We start from the raw sequence: 22,527 nt of genomic DNA, 5'->3' as shown, positions 1-22,527 counted from the left end.
AAATCCTGATTTCTGAGATTTTTTTCTTTCTTTCACTAATGAGGGGTGCCCAGCTTGTTCCACACAGATGGCAAAGATCAGTTTTTTTTTAGTATCAATTTTTTATTGATGTCAAAGCATTGCAAAAAATGTGCACATGCAAGTGTGTGAATATAGGAATCACTGGGAACGATACATCCTGTCGGCATGCTACATGACCCATGGGTACATTGCCAGGGGTAACAAGATGAGAGCAAAAGAGCGATCCAGCCTTTATGGAAGCATCAGTTCTCCTCCAGGATACTAGTAGGCAGTGATGAGTGTTCCACCTCAATGCTTAACACGACAATTTAAATCTCATTTAGGCAGGCCCTGAAAGGTAGCAAGATTAACTTCATTCTGTAATTTAAGTTCTCCTAATTGGGTACAGCCCATTTTGTTATTTTTAACTTTACTTTTATTTATTTTTGTTTCACATGGATCATCTCCTACAACATATACTCATAATGCTGGTCAAGTTAACATGTAGTACATAGTTTTATACATTTGTATATAGTGTAATATATTGTGTTTAAGTATAATGTACTTTTTAATTGTTTATGTTTGTGTTTGCATGTTGTAATTTGTGTGCAGGAGAGAAACTCTGAGAAATTATTAAAAATCATTTACCATAATTGAAATATAAAATATTATAATAATACGCAGGGCAGCACAATGTATGAGGCACTGTCTGAGGAAAAAACTCAAATGTTTTTAATGCTGCTATATTGAAATTCTTATGTATGTATCAGTTGCCTGTATGTATATTGATTTTTACTTCACCACAACTTTACTAGGAGTACATATTGGTTTGCTGGCACACGCATCAGATTACTGGTGCATACATTTGTTTCATGTGCTGACACACGTGATGGAAAATGGACATAGAAATAATGCATGTGCCACTGTGATCTGTTCTCATAGATTCACAGTATATTAATGGTAAATGGTCTCCCCTGCCTCACTCATGTTGATTTGTATTTACACACTTGATCTCAGTCTTTTCTTTAAAATTTGCTTCTATTCATTCTCTCCTGATACATCATCTCCTTGCTGGCTTGTAGTTACTTGGAGTGGCCTGATTAGCTTTTCAATATGATGCAGCAACATTTGATAATTCCCAGGGCTAGATCCCCAGCCGTCCGCCACTCTGAATAATACTTTAATACTAGCATCAAAATAGAAGGACTTGCAGTAGATAAAAGAAGGGATCTACACAATGTGTATGAAGTATGCAATGGAAATGAATGGTCATTAGCAAGAAGTAAACACCATAGATAAATATAATATTGGAAGGTCAGCAGTTAGATCTGGTGAAGGAATATAAATACCTTGGAAACTGGATTACTGAGCAACAGGACTGCTTGATCGAGATAAAAAGAGACTAGGTAAAGCAAAGGACTGCTTCTAGGACTGAAAAAAAATTCCCAAGAAGGAATCTGAGTATTAGCCTTAAAAAAAAAATCTGAGAAAATATATATTCCCAATGTTAGGTTATGGTAGCAATGCATGGGCATATGAAAAAGCAGCTATTTAGAAGCTAAAAAGATTTAGGATGTGGTGCTACAGAAGGATAATTAAATTATCTGTGCAGAGAAAGTGACAAATGAAGAAGTGATGAAGAGGATAGGTGAAGGAAAGAGTGAGGAGGATTAGATGATGAGAAGAAACAACAGATTAAAGGGACATATAGAATTTGAGTGGCTCAGGTGGGATATGGTGCAACTGGTGATCAAAGGAAGAACAGATGGAATCAGAGACAAATGACAACAAACAAAAACATGGGGTGATGATTTAAATCAATGGCCACCATTGAAAGAATCGGGAGTGATACAAATAGAAGCAGAAGGTAAGCTTGAATTGGAAAGCAGTGGTTGCTAACCTTCGTATCAAATAAGACACACAAGAAGAAGAACAACAAGTAGCTACTGGGAAATATCAATTTCTTCACAAATGAAAACTTCAGAAAAATATTAAATTTGCAGCATGTAATATTTTAATATTTTTGATTGTGCCTTTACTGTTCGTAATATACCATCTCTATCTTGACCATTCTACTATTACTAAAATATTAAAATAAGCATTTTGGATCCATTTTTTTTATTTTCTTTGCAGTTTCTTTCTCTGTAATTGCCCTTTTCAAACATTGCCCTATCCTCAGAAGATTAATGATAATAATGATCTTGTGTGTGTGTTTTTTTTAAATTTTATTTTGCAACTTCTGTGTGAGCGCCTTATTCACCCACTGTGGTTTCTCATAAATGTCCTGCTTTTTACAAATGTAAGAATGAACTTGACCTACTCTTATACCTACTGCTTTGATTCTCACTCATCTTCAGTCTTAAACGTTTGGCCCAGTTTCTCTGTTTAAGGCTTTGTAACATTTGTTCAAAATGCAACATACTAAAATTAAATTAAGCACTTTTATTTTTAAAATATACAGTATAGCAAACATGGTGACAATTATTTATTAAGGTCATCTGAATTCTTTCCTGAGTTTTTACAAAATAAATTAAGAAAAGCTTCTCTTTCAGCATACTGTATATAGTTTTAAAAAAGAAAAAAGAATCACTGATTGAATCTTTTAAAATGACTTCCTGTGCTCCATTACTGTATGTTTTTTCTCAGTTAATATTTGAAGTCCTACATTACTGTAGCATTCCCTATAACCTTGGTTTTTGATCTTAATTAAAAGTTGCCTATCAGCATTGTTACCTGTGCTAAGGGTTTCTAACACACTCCTATTATAGGCCCCTGTCCTATCATATTTAAATCTGCCTAATGAAAATGTCCCCCCAGCTTTTCGATTTGGTCTGTTTTTCCTAAATACTTTATGTTTTGTTTATGTTTAATACTTTTAGAATTAAGCAGTTTTAGCATATTACTGGTTTTATTTGAGTGTATTGCTGCTGACTAGTAAATTCAAAGTTGATTAACCTATGCATATGCATATCATTCTCTCTCTCTCTCTCTCTCTCTCTCTCTCTCTCTCTCTCTGGTTACTGTGCAGCCCCTCCTGACAGTACACGTCCAATTGTTCCAAAAGGACCCCAATGCACTATAAACCTCTACCACTCTATCCTAGACCAAGATTTAAAGCACATATTAAAAGTAATCTCCCCAGTCTTTCCTGGATTGGCAGAAGGCAGAACTTCAGAGACTACCAACTTGCCAATTCTGTTCCTCAGCTTTGCACCTAAATCTATAAATTTGCATTGGTCCCCCACCTATTCACCAGAAAGGTAACATACTATAAGAAAAACTAACTGTCATAAAAGCTAAGCGTTGTGTCAGTCCCTCTAATAACAAAATCCTGTACTATCAATACAAACTTGGTGAGGAATGCTGTTCAAGAACAAAGTAGCTTCTGCTATTGTTTTATATTTCTGAGGTGGCAATGATAGATTGGCCGTCTAGCTCTGTGATGAGGACTACTTGTGTTCTGTCTTGGGGCCTTGTGTTTACTCCATTTTTTGACACCCATTGAATGCCCAACCTACCTGGAAGGGGGTCTCTCTCTCTCTCTAAGAATTGCCTTTCTGAAGATTTTTTTTTTCCTACAAGATTTTTTGGGGGAGTTTTCTCTTATATTCTTAGGTAGTCGAGGCAGGACGGCTGTCAAAACATGTGGCATGTTCATTGAGTCAGTGTGTCATTTTAGGCTGTACAAGAAATAAATTGTTGTTGTTGTTGTTATCAATACTTCATAAATAAATAAACACACACATTTTGGTCTGAACACACTCCAGAAAGACCGTATAGCAAGAAAAATAAAAAGAAAGCCAAGTTCTGACTTGGCTGTCACAGTCACAGTGAGGCATTTTACAGATGTATTGCTGTTGGTATAAAAGAGCCCCAGTAATGTTTCTTGGTACACTTCTGTTGAATAATTTGTTGGCTGAAAGTAGTGTTAGTGTGTCAGACAGTTAATGTGCCGCATTGTTCATAACTATTTTATATATACTAAATGTTTCCATTTCATAATTCTTTTCCTTTATTGTGTTTATACACATATTGGCTGTCAAAAGCTGACCGGCGTAACATTACTTTCCAGTTGTGCTGAGTTCAGTGCGTGCATCAGTAAACAGATTGAGGTGACGTGAATCCAGTGCATGTGTCAGTTCAATCCAATGAGTGCATATGCCAACCATTCAAACTGTATTGAATCCAATTAGTGAACCTGCAATCCAATTAATGCACAAGTTAACCAGGTGAGCAGTACTGAATCCAGTACGTGCGCCAGCAAACCACTAGGTGCCCCTGTAAAATGATACATTTGTCTAAATATAATGCGTGTGCTAGCTGAAAGTGTGCACCATCAATCCAATATGTGTGCTAGCAGACCAACATGTGCATTCACAAACCAATAGAGTTTTCCTGAATCCAATGCCAACACCAGCAAGCTGACTGATCTGTAATGAATCCTGAGCAAGTGTGAGCTGAATCCAATGTGTGTGGCAGCAAACCAACATGTGCATTGACAAACTAACAGCTGTATTGTAGCAAAACCAATATATGTGCCTGCAATCCAATGTGCGTGTGTGTCAGCAAATCAAGTTGTGCTGAATCCAAAATGTGTGCCCACAATTCAATAGAGTTGTGCAATTCATGTAACTTTTTTCTGGTATGGTGCCTCAAAATAGTGTAAAAGTGGTTTGTATGTCAACTCATTGCTACAGTTTCTTGGAATTGCTTCCTGGTTCAAGTCATAGTCTTTTTGGAGTTTCCAAGTTCTCTTCTTTTCCATTTTGATTTTCTCTAGATTTTCTAGTTTCCTTACACCTCTTAAAAACTTTCACATCAGGCTGACTTTTAGTATGAGAAAGTGTGAGTGTGTTGTGGCCACTAGGGTGCGTTTCGAAGCCCCAAACCTTATGATATGATAGTGTATTTTTAACTGGCTTTTTAGTGAACCCAGTACAGCACATCACAACAATACAATCCTTCCTTCCTTTTCTCTAATATAGACTACTGCCAGGCAAGTGTTTTCCTGGTCCTCTCCCTATTCCGACTTGCCTGGGTGAGGTGAAGCGGATCCTTTTATGTCGGACCCAGGAGTACCTCTGGTATAATAGCATTTAAACCAGGAAGCACTTTGGGTGACGTAAAGCTTTCCTATTTAGGAAGTCTTCTCCTGACAGCTTCCCTTGGCAGCATCCAAGTACCCTAGCAGGGGCACAAAGGGGAGCTCCACCAGGGGAATGCTACCACCTACAGTATCAGGGAAATACATTGTCCAGGGAGGCAGTCTCCCTCTGTCCTTCCTCGATCAAAGCCTACTGGTGGGGAAGCATTACCAGCAACCAAATTGGGCAGCATGCCCATCCATCCATGTCCCTCTGTCATAAAGCATCCAGGAACCATTGATGCCAGCCATCCCATGTTGTCTGTGACAGTGCATACATCTGTACTGGTAGCCCATCCAGGATTTGTACCATCCTTATGTCTTTTTTCTGTAGGTTCAGTGCCTTATTCACAACACTGTGCAGGAATGGTATATGAAATGATGAAGATACTGCAAGAAATAATTATTTCTTAGTTATGAGAATTACACATAACTTAGTGTCATATTTAATTTAGCCTTCTTTTCTTTTTCTCAAATAATAGTTCACTTATAGTAGGTTGTATTGTGCTTACAACATATACATTGGTAACTGAATTAAATAATTAAATATTGATTTTACTTAATGAAGATACCAAACAAGAGACCTCCTAATTAGCTTCTTTTCTTAGGGTTCACTTTATCAGAAGGGTATCTTTATTGTATTCCTTACAAATTATATATGTCTAAAGTAAAATGATGATGCCAAGACCGTATTTCAAAGTAATGTGAATATAAAAATTGTCCAATCTTGCTATTGCTTTGGCCCAAAGGTGCCTCTTCATTTATTCATGGCCCATTTCCATGTTTATTTTTTTCAAAGTAACAAATCTTACAACGCTTCCTACTCCTTTTTTATTTGCAAATTCATCATGTTCCACTTATCTTTGAGTACATTATGTGCCAATTTGTTGCAGTAGTGCAACAAATACTGAAGTAGTCTTACTGAAGGAAAAAAAGGCAGACTTTAAAATAAAGTGTATTTGTCTGAGCCATATATTCTTATCTGACAAAGATGCAGCAAAACTACACAAGCCTAACTGTAGGACAGAGCCCTATAGTACATGTGACTTTGTTTTAAAATTAGTAATTACAGAAAATGCTCATAGCTGAATTGAATAGTAAACTCCATTTGTGTCTTGTTTTTAAATTGTTAAATTTCTGTGAATGTGACCTTATAACTACTTATCTAGCCCACTTTGCTGAATTTATTTGCTCATGTCAGATATTTTGACCTCCACTAATGGTTGCCTTTGCTTACTTCGAAGTGCTATATTTTTCTCTTTATAGATTTAGTTTTTTAATTCAGAAGTTCAGCAGCGTGTGTTGTTGTTTCCTTTGAAAATGATAAAAATGATAAAGTGCTCTATAGTGTATTACACTATAGAGTACCTTACAGTATGTCTTTTGAATTTTCCATTTTCATTTCCAACTGTGAGCATGTCTTTTTCAGAAATAAAAAAATCAAATAAGGAACCACACATGTTTGAATCCATTTAGTTAAATTCAGGGTTGTGGGTAGTAGGAGTCTATTCTGGCAGCAGTAGACGCATTGTACTAACCAACGTTGTAAAGGAGACCAGTCCATCACGGGGAACATGAATGCAATGTCTTGTCAAGAACTGGTCCCATTCACAGTATCCAGTTAACCTAGCACACCATCACTTAAGACACAGGAGAAAATACTGGGATGCCGAGCAAAAATTCCACACGAGCTCTCTTATGGGCTATGAGGCAGTAGCTCCACTAATTGTTCTGATAGAAAAGGACCCTTGTGGAAGCCCTCTATTTTCATGGTAATAGGGAGAGCACAAAACACAAATCTTACTGCCACTTTGGGTCTAACTATATGGGTTTTGCCTTTTCACCCACTTACCCATTGTTTTGTCATAGTGGGATCCTATTGTGTCCCTGTTAACTTTTATACTGTTTATTATGTAGACTTTAAGTACATTTAGTAAATGTAGTGAGAAGTCAAGCAAAATTACACCTTTTATTGGCTAACTAAAAAGATTACAATATGCAAGCTTTTGAGGCAACTCAGGCCCCTTCTTCAGGCAAGAAGTAATACAGAAATGGGAGTTCCCTGTGTTTATATTGACACCAGGACAGATACAACATTGGAAAACCTTTAAGTGGGACATCTTAAATGTAAAAAATTAATAGACCTCTTCAGTCTAAGATTCATTAAGCAAGAGAGGAGAACAATGTATAGGCAAGATCTTTGGATAAGATAACTGTCCAGCAAAGTCTTTTGAGTCTTTTAATACAAGGTTGGTCTATAGACAGGTTGTTTGTGTCAGTCCAAGAGATGCAAACAATCTTCATATCTGGCCATATAACTCTTCTCTTTATTTAAACCATGTTGTAATGTGTTACATTTTAGCATGAGTTTGACTTCCCATTCCCATTGGTGTCAAGGAAGCTGACTTCTGTTTTTGAATAATTCAGCTTCAGCTTTATGTTGGGGTGAAAAGAATTATATTCATTATAAAAATGAATGAGGTGCTTCTTACCACTGTTCAACTGAAAGAACTCCCTTGTAACTTCTGTTTTTCACAAACCGACAGACAGACGGACCTACCTGAGAAGTGACAGCTTCCACCCCAAGAATATAAAGTGCTCCATTATATTCAGCCAAGGAATATGATACAACCATATTTGCACAGACCTGACAGACCAGGATAAACAACTGCCGGAGCTTAGACAAGATTTTATCAGGATATACTCCCCAAAACAACAGATACTCAAATAAGAAGAGCCACTTCCACACTCAAAGACAACCTTCTGGAATAGGAAAACAAAGACCACAAGAATCACATTCCCCTTGTTGTCACCTATAACCCACATCTTGAAGCACTTCAAAAAATTATAGAAGAACTTCAGTCAATGCTACACAATGATGAAAGACTGAAAAATATATTTCCAGAACCTCCTCTCCTGACATACAGACAACTGCCAAACCTGTAGCAACTAATTGTCCAAAGTTTTCCAACAAAAAATGGCACATCTTCCTGCCTTCAGAAAAGATGTAAAACGTGTGCTCACATTTATAATACAGACCGTGTAATTATACCACACTGACGACTTGAACATTGCATAAAGGGATCATTTTTCTGCAGATCATCTAATTTGGTCTGCACTCTTTGTGGGAGAAAATGGACAAACACTCCGCCAGAGAATGAACTTACAATGGTTCCACATCAAGCATGACAACACAGATGTTCCTGTAGCGGCCCACTTCAACAGAACATTGACACCGTGAGAGGAACTTTAAAGTCACAGTGCTTATGGGGAACTTCAGAAAACAGAATGAGAGAAAAGAATGGGAAGTTAAACTCATGCTAAAATTGAACACATTACAACATGGTTTAAATAGAGACAAGAGTTTTATGACCAGATATGAGGATTGTTTGCATCTTTTGGACTGCCCCAGACAACCTGTCTGCAGACCCACATTGTATTGGAAAACTTATCAGAAACTTCAAAAGATTTTGTTGGACTGTTGTCTTATCAAAAGGTCTCGACTATACATTGTTCTGCTCTCTTGCTTAATGAATCTTAGCCTGAAGAGGTCTATTAATTTTTACATTTAAGATGTCTCACTTAAAGGTTTTCCAATGTTGTATTTGTCCTGGTGTCTCTTCTGTCTCTATAAACACAGGGAACACCAGTTTCTGTATTACATCTTGCCTGAAGAAGGGGCCTGAGTTGCCTCGAGAACTTGCATATTGTAATCTTTTTAGTTAGCCAATAAAAGGTGTCATTTTGCTTGACTTCTCATTATGTAGACTTTGAAAGAATGCCCTGCATCTAATACTCTTATCAAACTGTCAGGATTGACTGCAGTTGTAGTTCAATACTTCCCCTTTTCTTTCAAATCTGTAACCCGAGGCAATTAGATGGAGTACCAGGACAGGCAGGGGAGAACGTTACACAGTTATTAAGCAGGATTCAAATAGATGGTACCATAAACAAAAGAAAAATAACATGTGAGCACTATGTATCCTGGTACTGCTAGATACAGTATTTAGTCCTTCCAGGTGGCCCATTTCTTGTGTTGCTTGAAGTGTCAGCAGTAACTCAGGATATTCCTGCCTTGATTTTCCTTCCTCCTCCTTTCTTCTCTAATTAGCTCTTTTACTGATCTTACAAAGCTCATCTAGGTATGATGTGATCATCTTGTCTCCAAGACAAGTTTGCCTTGTTTACAATTAAATTTCTTATCTCCAAAAAGTACTTTCAAAGTGAGGAGGCTATAGTGAGGCGTGTTTGTGTAACTTAGAAACGGGGTTTATAAGAGTCGTTTTTTTTTTTTGTCATTATCCACAATTCATAAAACTAAAATTAAGTTTCCAAAATCAGCTTCTTTAGCTCACACTTCTGACATTATAAATGGGTACCAACTGCACTTTATGTTTGTATAACTTAGAAACAGCTTTTGAAACCATTGCAGTATTATGGTAGCAATTCTGCATAATACATTTAATTTAAACCACTTCTTATCTCCCATTAACAAAAACACACTTAGACACATTAGACTTACAATATAGTAGAGTTTATTACACTGTCTGCTTAAACTAATTATCAAAACAACCACGTAATTCTTATGGAAAAACAAAAGCATTAACAGACAACTTACATTTTCAATAGCTAAACTGTTCTTACCATAACAAGCTGGTTTATCACAAAAAGGAATAACGCATCTTTGTAAAGGTTTACTCTTTAAACATTACAGGAAAAGTCCTTTCAGAAAGCTGTTTCTTTCTTTTAAATATGTTAAATAAAATTATAATATACAATTCTCATAATGTGAGGTGTTACAAATACATAGCAAAGTGAAACAACAGAAAAAGAACATTAAGAAAGCAAAGTTTCAGAAAACAAAGGGAATTTTGTGCATTCCTTTAAACCTGTTAATTTCTGCTCTGCATATTTTCATTTCTGAGTCTATTTTAATCCCCAATAGACTTACCTAATAAGTGTTTGCTTTCTCTCTCTCTCTCTCTCTCTCTCTCTCTCTCTCTCTCTCCATGTCTCTGATGATCTACGCCTTTCTTCTTTCTACCAGTTGAGCCTTCACCACAACGTTCCTCCCAACTCCAGACTCCATAAGCCTCTGTTCATAAGTTCCATGTAAATCACAACCTTATCCAAGATTTGCCTCCAGAGTCAGAGGTGACCCGTCTTAAGCTTTAAATGGTGCCTGGTACCCCTGCCTCCCTAAGCGACAGCTCTCACATTCCCTTTAAGGCATCAGTATTTTTCAGAAGACAGCCAGGTATCCCTGCCACCTGCTCCCTGGGTTTCCAGGGAAGCAATGCATGCGTCTGGCCCATATTGCCTCACGTTTTGCTTGTTTTTGTCTCCCATGCCTAATAACCATCCCAGGCATTCAGCACAAATCCAGGCCTCTGTGGTCCCACAGTGTCAAATGTATGAAAACCCTCATTGCTTGTGTGATAATCTCAGACCTGAATGATTTTTGGGGGGACTTCCTTGTGCTTTGTCAAGCCAATCCCCTTTCTATATGGACTCCCCTTACTCCATGGAAAAGTAAAAACAAAGCTAAAAATAAATAATTACATAGATGATATACAGTTATATTCTCACAGGCAGCAGGTAGTTCGGTAACTCTCTGAAAAATCAGTTCAGACATTGAAAGGCACCATAGCTAAGTGTTCATCTGGAAAGTAAGAGACATGTCCGCTCAGCTGAAGTTACAACAACAGCCCATCCTGTGGTGGAATATTGCAACATTCTTTAGACAGTCCAACAGTCATCAGTGGTCCTTTTAGTTCTGTGTAGTCATTGCCATCTTAAGTGAATTGCCACTCCAACAGGCAAATAGTTGTATTCCTTTCTTCACACTCATGCAGCTGTGCATTATACTACTCCGTAAAAATGTAATTCTTTTTTCTAGTAGATAACTGTAAACATAATTTTATGAATTACACTGAATTGCTGCTTCTGTTGAAAACTGTTTGTCTTTGTGCCAAGCTCTCCTTCCTTCAGACTGAGCCCTGCTAAAGAGCATCATCATGGCACCATTTTAGCTATCATTAGTAAATATACCATATCTGCCTTATTTGAATTACTCTCTTCGATAAAGCAGCGTTTATTTTTTACACCTTTCACACTGAATTCCATTATAATGCAATATGTGAAAGAGTTTTCAAAGTGAACTTGAATTTCATTTAGTCACAATAAAGTAACTTGAACTGGATCAGTTGTTCAATTGAACTTAAATCGCTGTGACCTTAACTTTGTTTAATTGTTCTGACTGCACATGTTGTCCTACATTAAAAAAAAGAAATAACACAGTGCCATTAAACATGTTCATTTGTGGTGTTTCTAACATTTAGACAGAAAGAAATAGGGGAATATAACTCGGTGCAGTTAATTGATGTCATTAGTGTGACAAGCATGGGTTTCTGCTGATGAAGGTAAAATGATAATTATAGAAATAGATAAATTGAGTCAATATAACTGTAATTAATTTTAAGTGTGCAGATTATTAGTGCAGAACCAATCAGGCTTCTAATTATCTGGTGATAAAAATGCTTAAACTGAGGAACAAGACAAATTAAAGTGAATAATAGCTTTTGCTGTGCACTATGTATTTATTTATTTATTTAATGCTCCTTCAAAAAGCATTGTACAATACAATGTGGATTTATTCCTATTATATTTTAAACGTATTGGCCACATGGAAATGAGCAAACTAGAGTAGCATTTGCAAAAGGGCATTTCTCTGCATTGACATCCTGGTGTTTTGATATTTTAGTATTGTTTACCTTTTAGGTGCCCATTTCACCTATACAACAAATTTACATTGCAAAGTAAATAGCCTCTCACTGCATGCATGCAAGCCTCTGTTGGCTAAAGGTCTCCTCACGCTGTCTGAGCTGTGATATTTAAATATAATGACACATCTGCCTGTCTTCTGTTGCTCTTTTTTGGCTGTTCAAAAGACTGCATAATGCCCTTAGATGCCCATCACTCACATCAGTTCTGGTTGTAGAATCATATTGTCTCTCATTTCCATCTTTTACAATAATTGTGAGCCAAGTAGAGTTTTCGATGTGACAGTACCCACCAGATCTGGCACCAGAAAGGCAGCGGTTTAGTAATGCATGCTTTCTCATTCTGTTGAGAGAGGAAGTGGAGCGTATAATTTTTTCTAATTAGACCTGGTAACATTCCAGCCAGTGGAAATCACCTTTGTTTCATGTGAGGCCTGACCTTGCATTGTTTTGAAAGATATGGATGCACCCTGGGTCTTTGTAGCCAGAAAGGAGAATGATCTGAATGATAAACCAAAGCTGAGATAACACAGGATGAGTGCTCACCATTGACTCTCTTTGTTCAACATTAAATACTCACCAAAATGTTTTAACAAAAATTAAACTGTATATCTCCACCCCATATTTTTCTGTATTTATTTTATTTAGATTTAAAAAGATGTACATAATTGATTAATACATCATTTAGACCCAATTGTTCAATAAATTGCACTTTTTGTTTTTAACTTTTTGTAAATGTTAATGTATTTAAGCAATTTTTCTTTGCCATTTTGTAGTCCTTTATAGGGATTTTCAAGGCAAGGGATCTGTTTCTGATGTTTGCTTCTTATAATAAGAGCTACACTTAGTTTTTGTAAATTATTTTCCCCAATTTCATTTTGATTTGTGATAGGCAACGCCACTTTGTGTCTCCCATCATTCAGACAGTGACGTGCATTGCTAGGGATGCATCCTCTGAGGTTGTGATCTCCCAGTAACTGTGACAGGTTAAAAGGTACTTCCTTGTCCAAGTCTGTGGATACAAAATCCTTTTTTTCTAATGTATTCATTCCCAAAATATTCTTTTCTTTAAACTTTTGGTGCTCACAGATCACATTCAAAGGTGGTCATACACGGATAGTGACCACATTTAACATCAGTGAAAATGCAAATGTGCTATGGAAGCTGATTTGAATTTTGTGCATTTTGAGTAACATCAGATCTGTATCCAAGACACAATGCTGAGACAGGAGACACATTTTAATACCAGATGTAAATGTAATCCAGCTACAAAACCCAGGTGTAAAGGGGCCATAGAGTTGCCTATAAACTAGATAACTAGGTTCTTCCACTGAATGATTTATTTCCCTAACACAGAAGTCAATTTTCTCTGTATTTCACTGAAAAGAGCACTGGTAACTCTTTACTTTAGGTACTGCAAAAATGCATTTCTTACTCATTTACCCTTGTGTAACAAGAAATTAACAAACATTTCTTTGGGGCTTTATAACACTTACAAAACATCAGTAAAGCATTTATTCTTCTCTGCAATTAGTCTTTCTAACAAAACTTCACTTTGGAGTGGTCTGAGGTGGCTTAACTGAGACAAATTTCTCTTGATATTGCAAATTTAGTATAAGACGGAGCAGGACTGACGTTTACAATCAGCAGGAGCTTTCCCGGTGGCCTGCTGCCTGGCATGGCCTGGCATTCAGAGCAACCAATCAAATAAACTAATGGTGAAATTATATAATTCTATTATACTGGAAAACAAGTAGGTGTTATTGCTCTGTAGTGGGCACAAATCCTTTCGGTTTAACGTAGAAGGGGTCCTTTTCTGGTTTCTGGTTGGATGGTTTCTTGTTTTTGTTCAAGTCAAGTTTTGACTTTGCGTGCGTCTTATGCTCTGACAGTTATACAGGAGCACAATGATGAGAGGTGTGTATATCTGGTGCTTTTGCGATTAAAGTTATATATGAAGATTTTTTTAAAAGTTTATAATATACTTTGAATTATATTTGGATGTTCTATGGGTTTTCGTATTTGTTACTGTGTTTTTATTTTGTTTTATTTTTGTTTCAAATTTTAGTGAAGTGTAGCGTATGGTCACATTTTTAACATTTTTTTATTTATTTAATCCCTCAGAGTGACTGAATAGGCTACATGAAATGTTTTATTTTATTTTTTTAATAATGAAAGACATATGTGAGTGGAATGATTTGTGTTTTTAAATATACCTGTTGTTCTTTATTTCATGATAATTTGTTAATGAATGTGTCTTGTTTTTACTTTAATATTTTTAAAGTGCGTCCCTCGCACTCTGACAGTTAAACCTTAGTGCTATGATAAGAGAGTGACTGAACAGGCAACACAAAATGTTTCATAGATTTTTGTCTACTAAGTGCATTGTTTAAAAAATGCCTGACAGAATTTTGCAGTACTGAGACATTTTTTGAGTCTTTTGTCTATTGAAAAAATTCAAAGTGTTCTTTTTTGGACCAACACATCAAACTTGTGTAAGAGTATTCAGCATTACCATCCAGACACTGACAGAGGCTTGGCTGTTCAGATTCCAGGCTGATAGTTGCAAACATAATCAATGCACTGTGGATTACACTAACGACTACTTTTTGTGGTGTCAGTGGTTTTTGCACATTTATTTTAATATAAACTGGGTTGCTTCGTCCCCTGCTCGCTTCTGTTGCCAACCCCCCGCCCCCGCCTGCGATTTGCGACAGCAACTTCACATCTCTGTCACTCACGTATGTGGATTTCACTTTCTCCAAACAACAAAACTTTTAATTTTCACAGGTAGGCCTCTTCATTGGGAAGAAACACGACTTTTCCCTGATGGCAACACGAATTAGGCAATCTACAATTCACAGACTTAATGTTTAAAGCCATACAATATCTACATACTTTTGTCATATCACCTATGTCCATCTATTTTCGATCTCTTTTTGCTTTTACCTTTTCATCAATATTGCATTGAATTTTGATGCCGTGTTTGGAATTACATCGTGACGACGAATAACTGTCCATGAGTGAATATCGTTTCTTTCTCTCTACAAGAAATGAGTCTGACAATAGCATTCACACAAATAATAAATGATTGAACCGTGTGCGTGGTTATGTGGGCAGGACTTTTTCAAATCTCCTTGGATAAGCTCTTACCTCGCGGGGCTTGAAATTTTCTCTCGCGGTATTTCACTTTCACCAAACAACAATTCTTTTAATTCTCACGGATACGCCTCTTCATTGGGAAGAATAACTACTTTTTTTTCCCTGATGGCAACACGAATTAGACAATCTAAAAGTCTCCGAATTAAAGTTTAAATTCAAGCAATATATTTAATCTTTTTTCACTGCTCCATTATTTCACTGAGTAATAATTTCCATTTGTTTGCGCTAATACAATCTTGTTATCCTTTTTTTGATACTTTCAAATTTTCGTGCTTCCATTATCTCTAACCTGCTCTGCATGTGTACTGCGCCAACGTTTTAGAATTCTTTATGATGTTTTAATTTATCATCTACTCTTTGTCTTTTATTTCCGGCCCCGGGCGTGGTTAAATCTCTTGGCACAAAGACTCGTCTCGCGGGATGGGAAAGTGTTTATCTGAGAAAATCACGTTTCGTCCCCTTCCAAGATTTTTTTCTATAATAGATATTATACAACTACATAGTTTATTTATTTGTTTAAGTGTTTACTTTTATGAAGTGTTGTTCCACACTTTTTCAGAGGTTGTCTTGGGTCTAATATTTAAGAGTGAAATGTATGTGTAAAAGCTGAATCGACTGTCTCTTCATTCATATACAATTCCAAGACAAAATGGTGTTTGTTGTTTTTTTAATTCTGTGCCTGTACAAGAAAACTGATGTATGTAGTGTGGCCTGAGTTAGACTTGGGATTCCCAGCCTCAATAAGCTTCCCAGTCCGGCCCTGGTATAAGACCTGCGAGTCCTTCATAGTGACAAATAATTTTACTATAATATCAATGAATAAAGCAGATGAGTAACCGATCTGCTGATGTTTTATAAGTGTTATGTAGACCAAAAGAAGCCTTTCCTAAGAGCTTGCTACGTAAGAGTAAATGAGTAAAAGATCCCTTTTTTCAGTACCTAAACTAACGTGTTACCAAAACACACTTTGTAGACCGTAATGCAGAAGCTAAGAAAATGTTAAATTCATTTGGAATTTCCTTGGCCTTATCCCTCTTTTTAATGCTTTGCTTGTTTATATTTTATTTCTTGTGCTTAGCTTTCTGTGAAGATGGATGTAGAAGTGGAGGAACATGTATTTCCCCCAATATGTGCCTCTGTCCTTCTGGGTTTACAGGAAGATATTGTGAAAAAGGTAAGATGACTAATATACTATACTGAAAAAATTGTATATTTATGACCTACTTGATTTTTGCCTCCGGTTTGCTTTTTTGGTGTGTCAGTAAAAAGCAGAAGGATAATGGCTATGTATTTATAAGCACACAGAATGCTACTTGGGGGCTTCAATTTTATAGGATTCTAGGAATACACTTCCAACACTGTTTGTTGCTAATCTACACTGGATGACATACAGATGTCTCTAATGCAGCTGAATATTTACTCAGTCATTTCAGTACTTTCTAGGCTGTCTCCATTGTATTTTGTGCCACAGCCTGTGAGGTAGTTTAGCATTTTTACTGATCCTACTAAATACAGTGCACCAGCGCATGATTTTAATTAGCTTATGTCTACAAGGAAGCAAAGGTGAGAAAGTAATATGAACTTTTTCTATGCCGGTTATGCTGACTTGGTAGCGTGACTATGGTGTGAGCCCTGGAGTATGTAGTACTCAAACGTTTTTTGCTATCCAAAGTAAATGTTAAAGAAAAAAAAATAAAAAAAGGTACTAAAAGCAGTAATAGATGTGCCACTTTCATTTCCTTTGTATTGAGCTTTAAGGTAACAAATCTTATAAATTAGACCTTTGTTAAACTCAATGTTAATGGAAACTCCTAAAATAACAGCTTTCAGACAGGCCATCTGCTGTACAAAATGAAAGGTGTCATTATCAGCAATACCGTCTTGGGCACTGGCTGCTTTCTAATAGAGGGCCATTGTTAGAGTATATAAATAATAATCATCAAAGCTGCACTGATATGGTCTGAGCTCATCTTTACTAGTTACAGTACAGCTATGCAGAAGGCAGCTGATCCTATGGCCACTTTTCTTCAAATTGTATTTTATTTAAGTCTTCATCAGCTTAAATTTCATAAGAAATTTCAAAAGAAAAGCAGCAGCACCAGTAAAATGAGTTTAAAATGATAAAGACATCTCTATTGCATTACTGTAATTTACCATTTTAAATGCAACATATTTTCAATGCAGAGCTCAATACATAAACTAAAACTGCTGAATCATGAAGTTTTTTTTTTACCTTTTACCCTTACAATTGGTTTTGTTCTTTTAAAAGAACTGCTTATTTACATACATTAAATTCTCTCCTCCACAAGTACTACAATAACTCAGAGTTTTAAAATAATGCTTATAGTGACAATCTTCCATCCATCCATCCATTATCCAACCCACTGCATCCCAACTACAGGGTCACAGGGGTCTGCTGGAGCCAATCCCAGCCAACACAGTGCACAAGGCAGGAAACAAACCCTGGGCAGGGCGCCAGTACACCGCCGCTGACAATTTTAACTATGAAAATTAACTGTTTGCTTAATTTATATATTGTTTAATGCCTATACTTTTTAACCGGGATGATTCACTCCTTATTTAATATTTTGTTTTTACTTATGGAAACTACAGTATTTTGGGAAAGTTTAAACACATTTAATAATAATAATAATACTAATGAAAAGAGCACATACAGTCATGCAAGGAGATTTAATATAAAAATTGATCTAGAAGATCTAGATGAACTGAGGGTTGGAGTATCCTGTGCAGCATCAACTGCCACGTGAAAATTACACACAATCAGTGACTGAGGGTTTGGGGGATTGGAGACTCCCATGAAGCAACGGGTGTCGACACAGCGCTAACTAATGAAACATAGTCAATGAGCTTTGTCCCCCAATAACACCTGCACTGCAGTTCAAAAACAGATGCACTACACAATTAAAATTGCCGCGTTATTGCCAAGACCGTCATCAGGAGAAATGGCTAAGTGTAAGCAGCAGGTGTTGAATCCAATTCAGTCCTCCTTTGCCAAAAATGTCAATCTAATCTTGAAATTAGTGACATTTCTTCATCAGGGCTTGCAAAGAAATTCTCTTTACGAATACTCCACCTGTAGCAAGGAACCCGTGAGAACGCGGCTCATTCACAGGTGACAACTGTGGATCTAACACTTGCCTCTTTTTATATCACAGAATAGGAGCACTAACTAATCGATGACCTACAAATGACAACACACTGCAAGACACTGATTGCGCCATGATAAAGTCGGACAATGCACCTCATTTAGTTTTGGTGAATTGTGATACAGTCTTCTTCTTTATCACACCACCTGAAATGCCATCTCATTCCCCCTGGGGGTGCAGGCACCTAAGGTTGGGAACCTCTGGTTTAATAGGAGCTGAATGTAGACATAAGAGTGCATTCCAAAGATGCATGAATTTGTTTAGGTGAGGTTTGACAGTACAAACGAAGAGAAGGAATCTCTAATTGTTACTGCACAAGCCCAAGCAGTAGCAACTAACTGTCGCGTAAACAACACCTGCCTTTTTGTAAAAGACTCTAAATGCAAACTCTTCCAAGAATTTGTGGAAACCTTACAGCAAGTGATACCTTGTTGCTCAACACCTGTAAAGAAAGAATAGGTAGACAAAAACACTGTTTGCAGGTCAACAGCAGATTCATATTTTATGATAATGAAGTTAATGATAAAATTATGACTTGCAAAGTTCCAGAACTGACAAAAATCATGAGGAGGTCACAACATAATTGGGCGCAAAGAAATTGTGTACACCCATTTTAGCAAACAAGCCTGAAAAACTGTAGTGTTAAGGGAATACCCCACCAAAAATGTGTTTTAATGCGCTGCTTTCTCCATGTAGTTAGTAGGAAAAATTCTATTCTCATGTTTTTGTAGTAGAGTTTTTGATAGAATGGATCCCAGTAGTGACCAGCTCTGGACAATAGTAAACAATTTAAAATGTCCATTAAAAAAATCACATTTAATTATAACTATCAACGTAATAATAAGCTGCATGGAAACAACTCTTGGGGGAATAGGAAATTAAGACCTAAACTATTTCACTTCCAGTTAAGACTATAATATGACACCAAAAACTCAGAATCAGTGTCTCCATGATGGGACAGTTAACTTCGTAAGCTGGAATGTTAAAGGCCTGAATCACGAATTAAAGAGAAAGAAAGTACTTTCTCACCTAACAGGTCTAAATGCTAAAATAGTATTTTTACAGGAAACCCACTTACTAAGTAAGGATCAGTTCCGGCTGCAAAAAGACTGGACTGGCCAAATGTTCCATTCTAGTTTTACAAAGAAAACTAGAGGTGTGGGAATTCTCATACATAGAACAGTACCATTTGTAGCATCAGATGTAGTATTGGATCCTGAAGGGAGATATGTGATGGTCATGGGAGACTTATCTAACTGTAAAATGATTTTGATAAATGTTTATGCACCTAATGTTGATGATAAGGAATTTATACAAAATTTATTTGCATCCATTCCCAATCTGAACACTCATAAACTTATAATGGCTGGGGACTTTAATTGTGTTCTAAATCCACTTTTAGATAAGACTTCCTCCACAGGGGGAACGGCAACTAACACCGCAAAGATAATTAAAAAGTTTATAACTGATCACAACTTATCAGATCCCTGGAGGTTTTAAACCCAAATTCAAGAACATATTCTTTCTACTCACCAGTACATCATTGCTACTCAAGGATTGATTACTTCTTTATAGATAATAACTTCTTGCCTAAGATTAAATCTTGTAAATACGATGCTATTGTTATTTCAGACCATGCTCCAATGATCTTGGAGCTGAAATTACTAAGCCCCATACACTCACCCCGCAGATGGCGCCTCAATCCGCTTCTATTAGCTGACGAGAATTGTACTGAATTTATATCCAAACAAATCGAATTCTTTCTAGAGACAAATACATCCCCTGAGATCTCTGCAGGAATACTCTGGGAAACTCTTAAGGCCTTCTTAAGAGGACAGATTATCTCATATCTTTCCCACAGAAATAAATCCGAGCGAAGAAAGTAGCAGAGATAAAAAGTAAATTACTAAAATAGATGAAGAACATGCCAGACTACCAAGCGAGACTCTACATAAGAGGAGGCAGGCTCTACATTCAGAATTAAACCTCTTGACAACTAAAGAAACCGAACAACTAATTTACAAATCCAGACATCATTATTATGAACATGGAGAGAAAGCTAATAAGCTTTTAGCAACAAATTCACAAGCAAGATGTGCAACGCAATCTCGTAATTACTAACACTAACGGAGATAAAATCATCGAACACAAAAATATAATGTACACTTTTAGAGACTACTATAAATCCCTATATACTACTGAGTTTAAAGAAGACAATATACAATCTAATGCATTTCTGGATAAATTACAGATACCACAAATTGACGCTATTAGTGTGGAGGAGCTCGATAAACCTCTGTCATTATCAGAATTACTGGATGCTATAAAGTCACCCAAGGTGGAAAAGCAGCAGGCCCTGACGGCTACCCTGCAGAGTTTTACAAGAAATTCTCCGCTCAGCTAGCTCCCCTCCTATTAGCAACATTTACAGAAGCCAGAGATAACCAATCTCTTCCACAAACCTTTCGCCAAGCACTAATCACTGTCTTTCCAAAACAAAATAAGGACTTATTACAATGTGCATCATACAGACCAATTTCACTTCTGAATAACGACGTTAAAATACTCTCTAAAATCATAGCTAGAAGGATGGAGAAAGTGCTCCCTCAGTAATATCACAAGACCAAACTGGATTTATTAGGGGCCGACACTTATCTTCAAATCTTCGACGCCTGTTTAATGTAATATACTCACCAACTAAATCAAACACCCCAGAAATATTATTATCATTGGATGCAGAAAAGCATTCGACATGATTGAATGGAAATACCTTTTACTATTTTGGAGAAGTTTGGGTTTGGCCCAACATTTGTGCATGGATTAAATTACTGTATACTAACCCAGAAGCTTCAGTTTGCATCAATAACATTTGCTCAGACTACTTTAAACTAGAACGTGGCACAAGACAAGGATGCCCTTTGTCACCACTGCTGTTTGCAATTGCCATTGAACCACTGGCAATACATTGTCGAAATACTGATCAGATAAAGGGGATTAGCAGAGAAGGACTGGAACAGAAAATCTCATTATATGCAGATGACATGGTACTGTATATATCGGACCCAGAAAATTCTGTGCCTGCAGTCTTAGCAGCACTCACAGAATTTCAAAAGCTCTCTGGTCTCAGAATTAATCTGAATAAAAGTGTACTCTTTCCGTGAATTCGCAAGCATATAATATTAGATTAGACACCCTTCCTTTTATCATTGCAGAACAGTTTAAATACCTCGTAAACATCACAAGTAAACATAAAGCTCTTTATCAACAAAATTTCGCGTCTGTATGGAAAAAATTAAACAAGACTTGCATAGATGGTCAACCCTTCATCTCACACTAGCTGGAAGAATTAACACTGTTAAGATGAATATTCTTCCTAAGCTCCTTTTTATTTCAAAACATACCAATATACATTAATAAATCGTTCTTTAAGCAATTAGATTCAACAATAACCTCATTTATTTGGAATTCTAAACATCCACGCATCAAAAGAGCGACCCTACAAAGACAAAAGGCAGAAGGCGGCATGGCTCTACCTAACTTCCAGTTTTATTACTGGGCGCAAATATACAGTCGATAAGAACCTGGACACAAATAGAAGAACATACACAGGCATGGACCGCAATAGAAGTAAAATCCTGCAGTACTTCTTTGTATTCCTTGCTTTGTGCTCCAATAAACACACGTTATCGGCAATACACTAATAACCCAATTGTGCTCCACTCACTTAGAATCTGGAACCAATGTAGAAAGCATTTTAAGACGGAGAAGCTTCTTTCTGTGGCACCCTGCAAAAGAACCACCTCTTTCAACCCTCACAAACATATGCAGTTTTAATATCTGGAAAAATTTGGAATTAACTTGCTTAGAGATCTTTATATAGACAACGCCTTTGCATCCTATGAACAATTACATTCCAAATTTAACATTCCAGCTACAAATTTCTTTCACTATCTTCAAATCAGGAACTTTGTTAAACAGAACCTTCCAGATTTTCCTCATCTTGCACCCTCATCCACGCTGGAAAAATTATTGCTCAATTTCAAGGAGTTAGACTCCATCTCTACAATATATAAAATCCTTTTACAATCCCTTCCTTTCAAAGATCCAAGAGGACACTGGGAAAATGACCTCTCAATTAATATATCAGAAAAGGAGTGGAAAGTAGCAATGCAGAGAATTCACTCAAGCTCCATATGCAAAGCATACAATTATACAACTCAAAATTATATATCGAGCACATCTGTCTCACTAAAACTCTCCAAAATGTTTCCAG

General features: G+C 36.7%; 1 protein-coding gene across 1 annotated transcript in view; it reads left to right on the top strand.

Annotated features, from left to right (window-relative positions):
* Positions 1 to 22,527, top strand: part of LOC120526187 (protein kinase C-binding protein NELL1-like) — a 1,449,010-nt gene that overhangs the window by 1,129,897 nt on the left and 296,586 nt on the right. Inside the window, exon 15 of the mRNA XM_039749219.1 lies at positions 16,166 to 16,261. Coding sequence (XP_039605153.1) covers positions 16,166 to 16,261 — 96 coding nt within the window. The remainder of the gene's footprint in view (positions 1 to 16,165; positions 16,262 to 22,527) is intronic.

Source organism: Polypterus senegalus, chromosome 1, assembly GCF_016835505.1.
Source record: "Polypterus senegalus isolate Bchr_013 chromosome 1, ASM1683550v1, whole genome shotgun sequence".
Classification (NCBI taxonomy): Eukaryota; Metazoa; Chordata; class Cladistia; order Polypteriformes; family Polypteridae; genus Polypterus; species Polypterus senegalus.
Note: the sequence above shows the minus strand (reverse complement) of the source record. Positions and strands in the feature narration are given on the sequence as shown.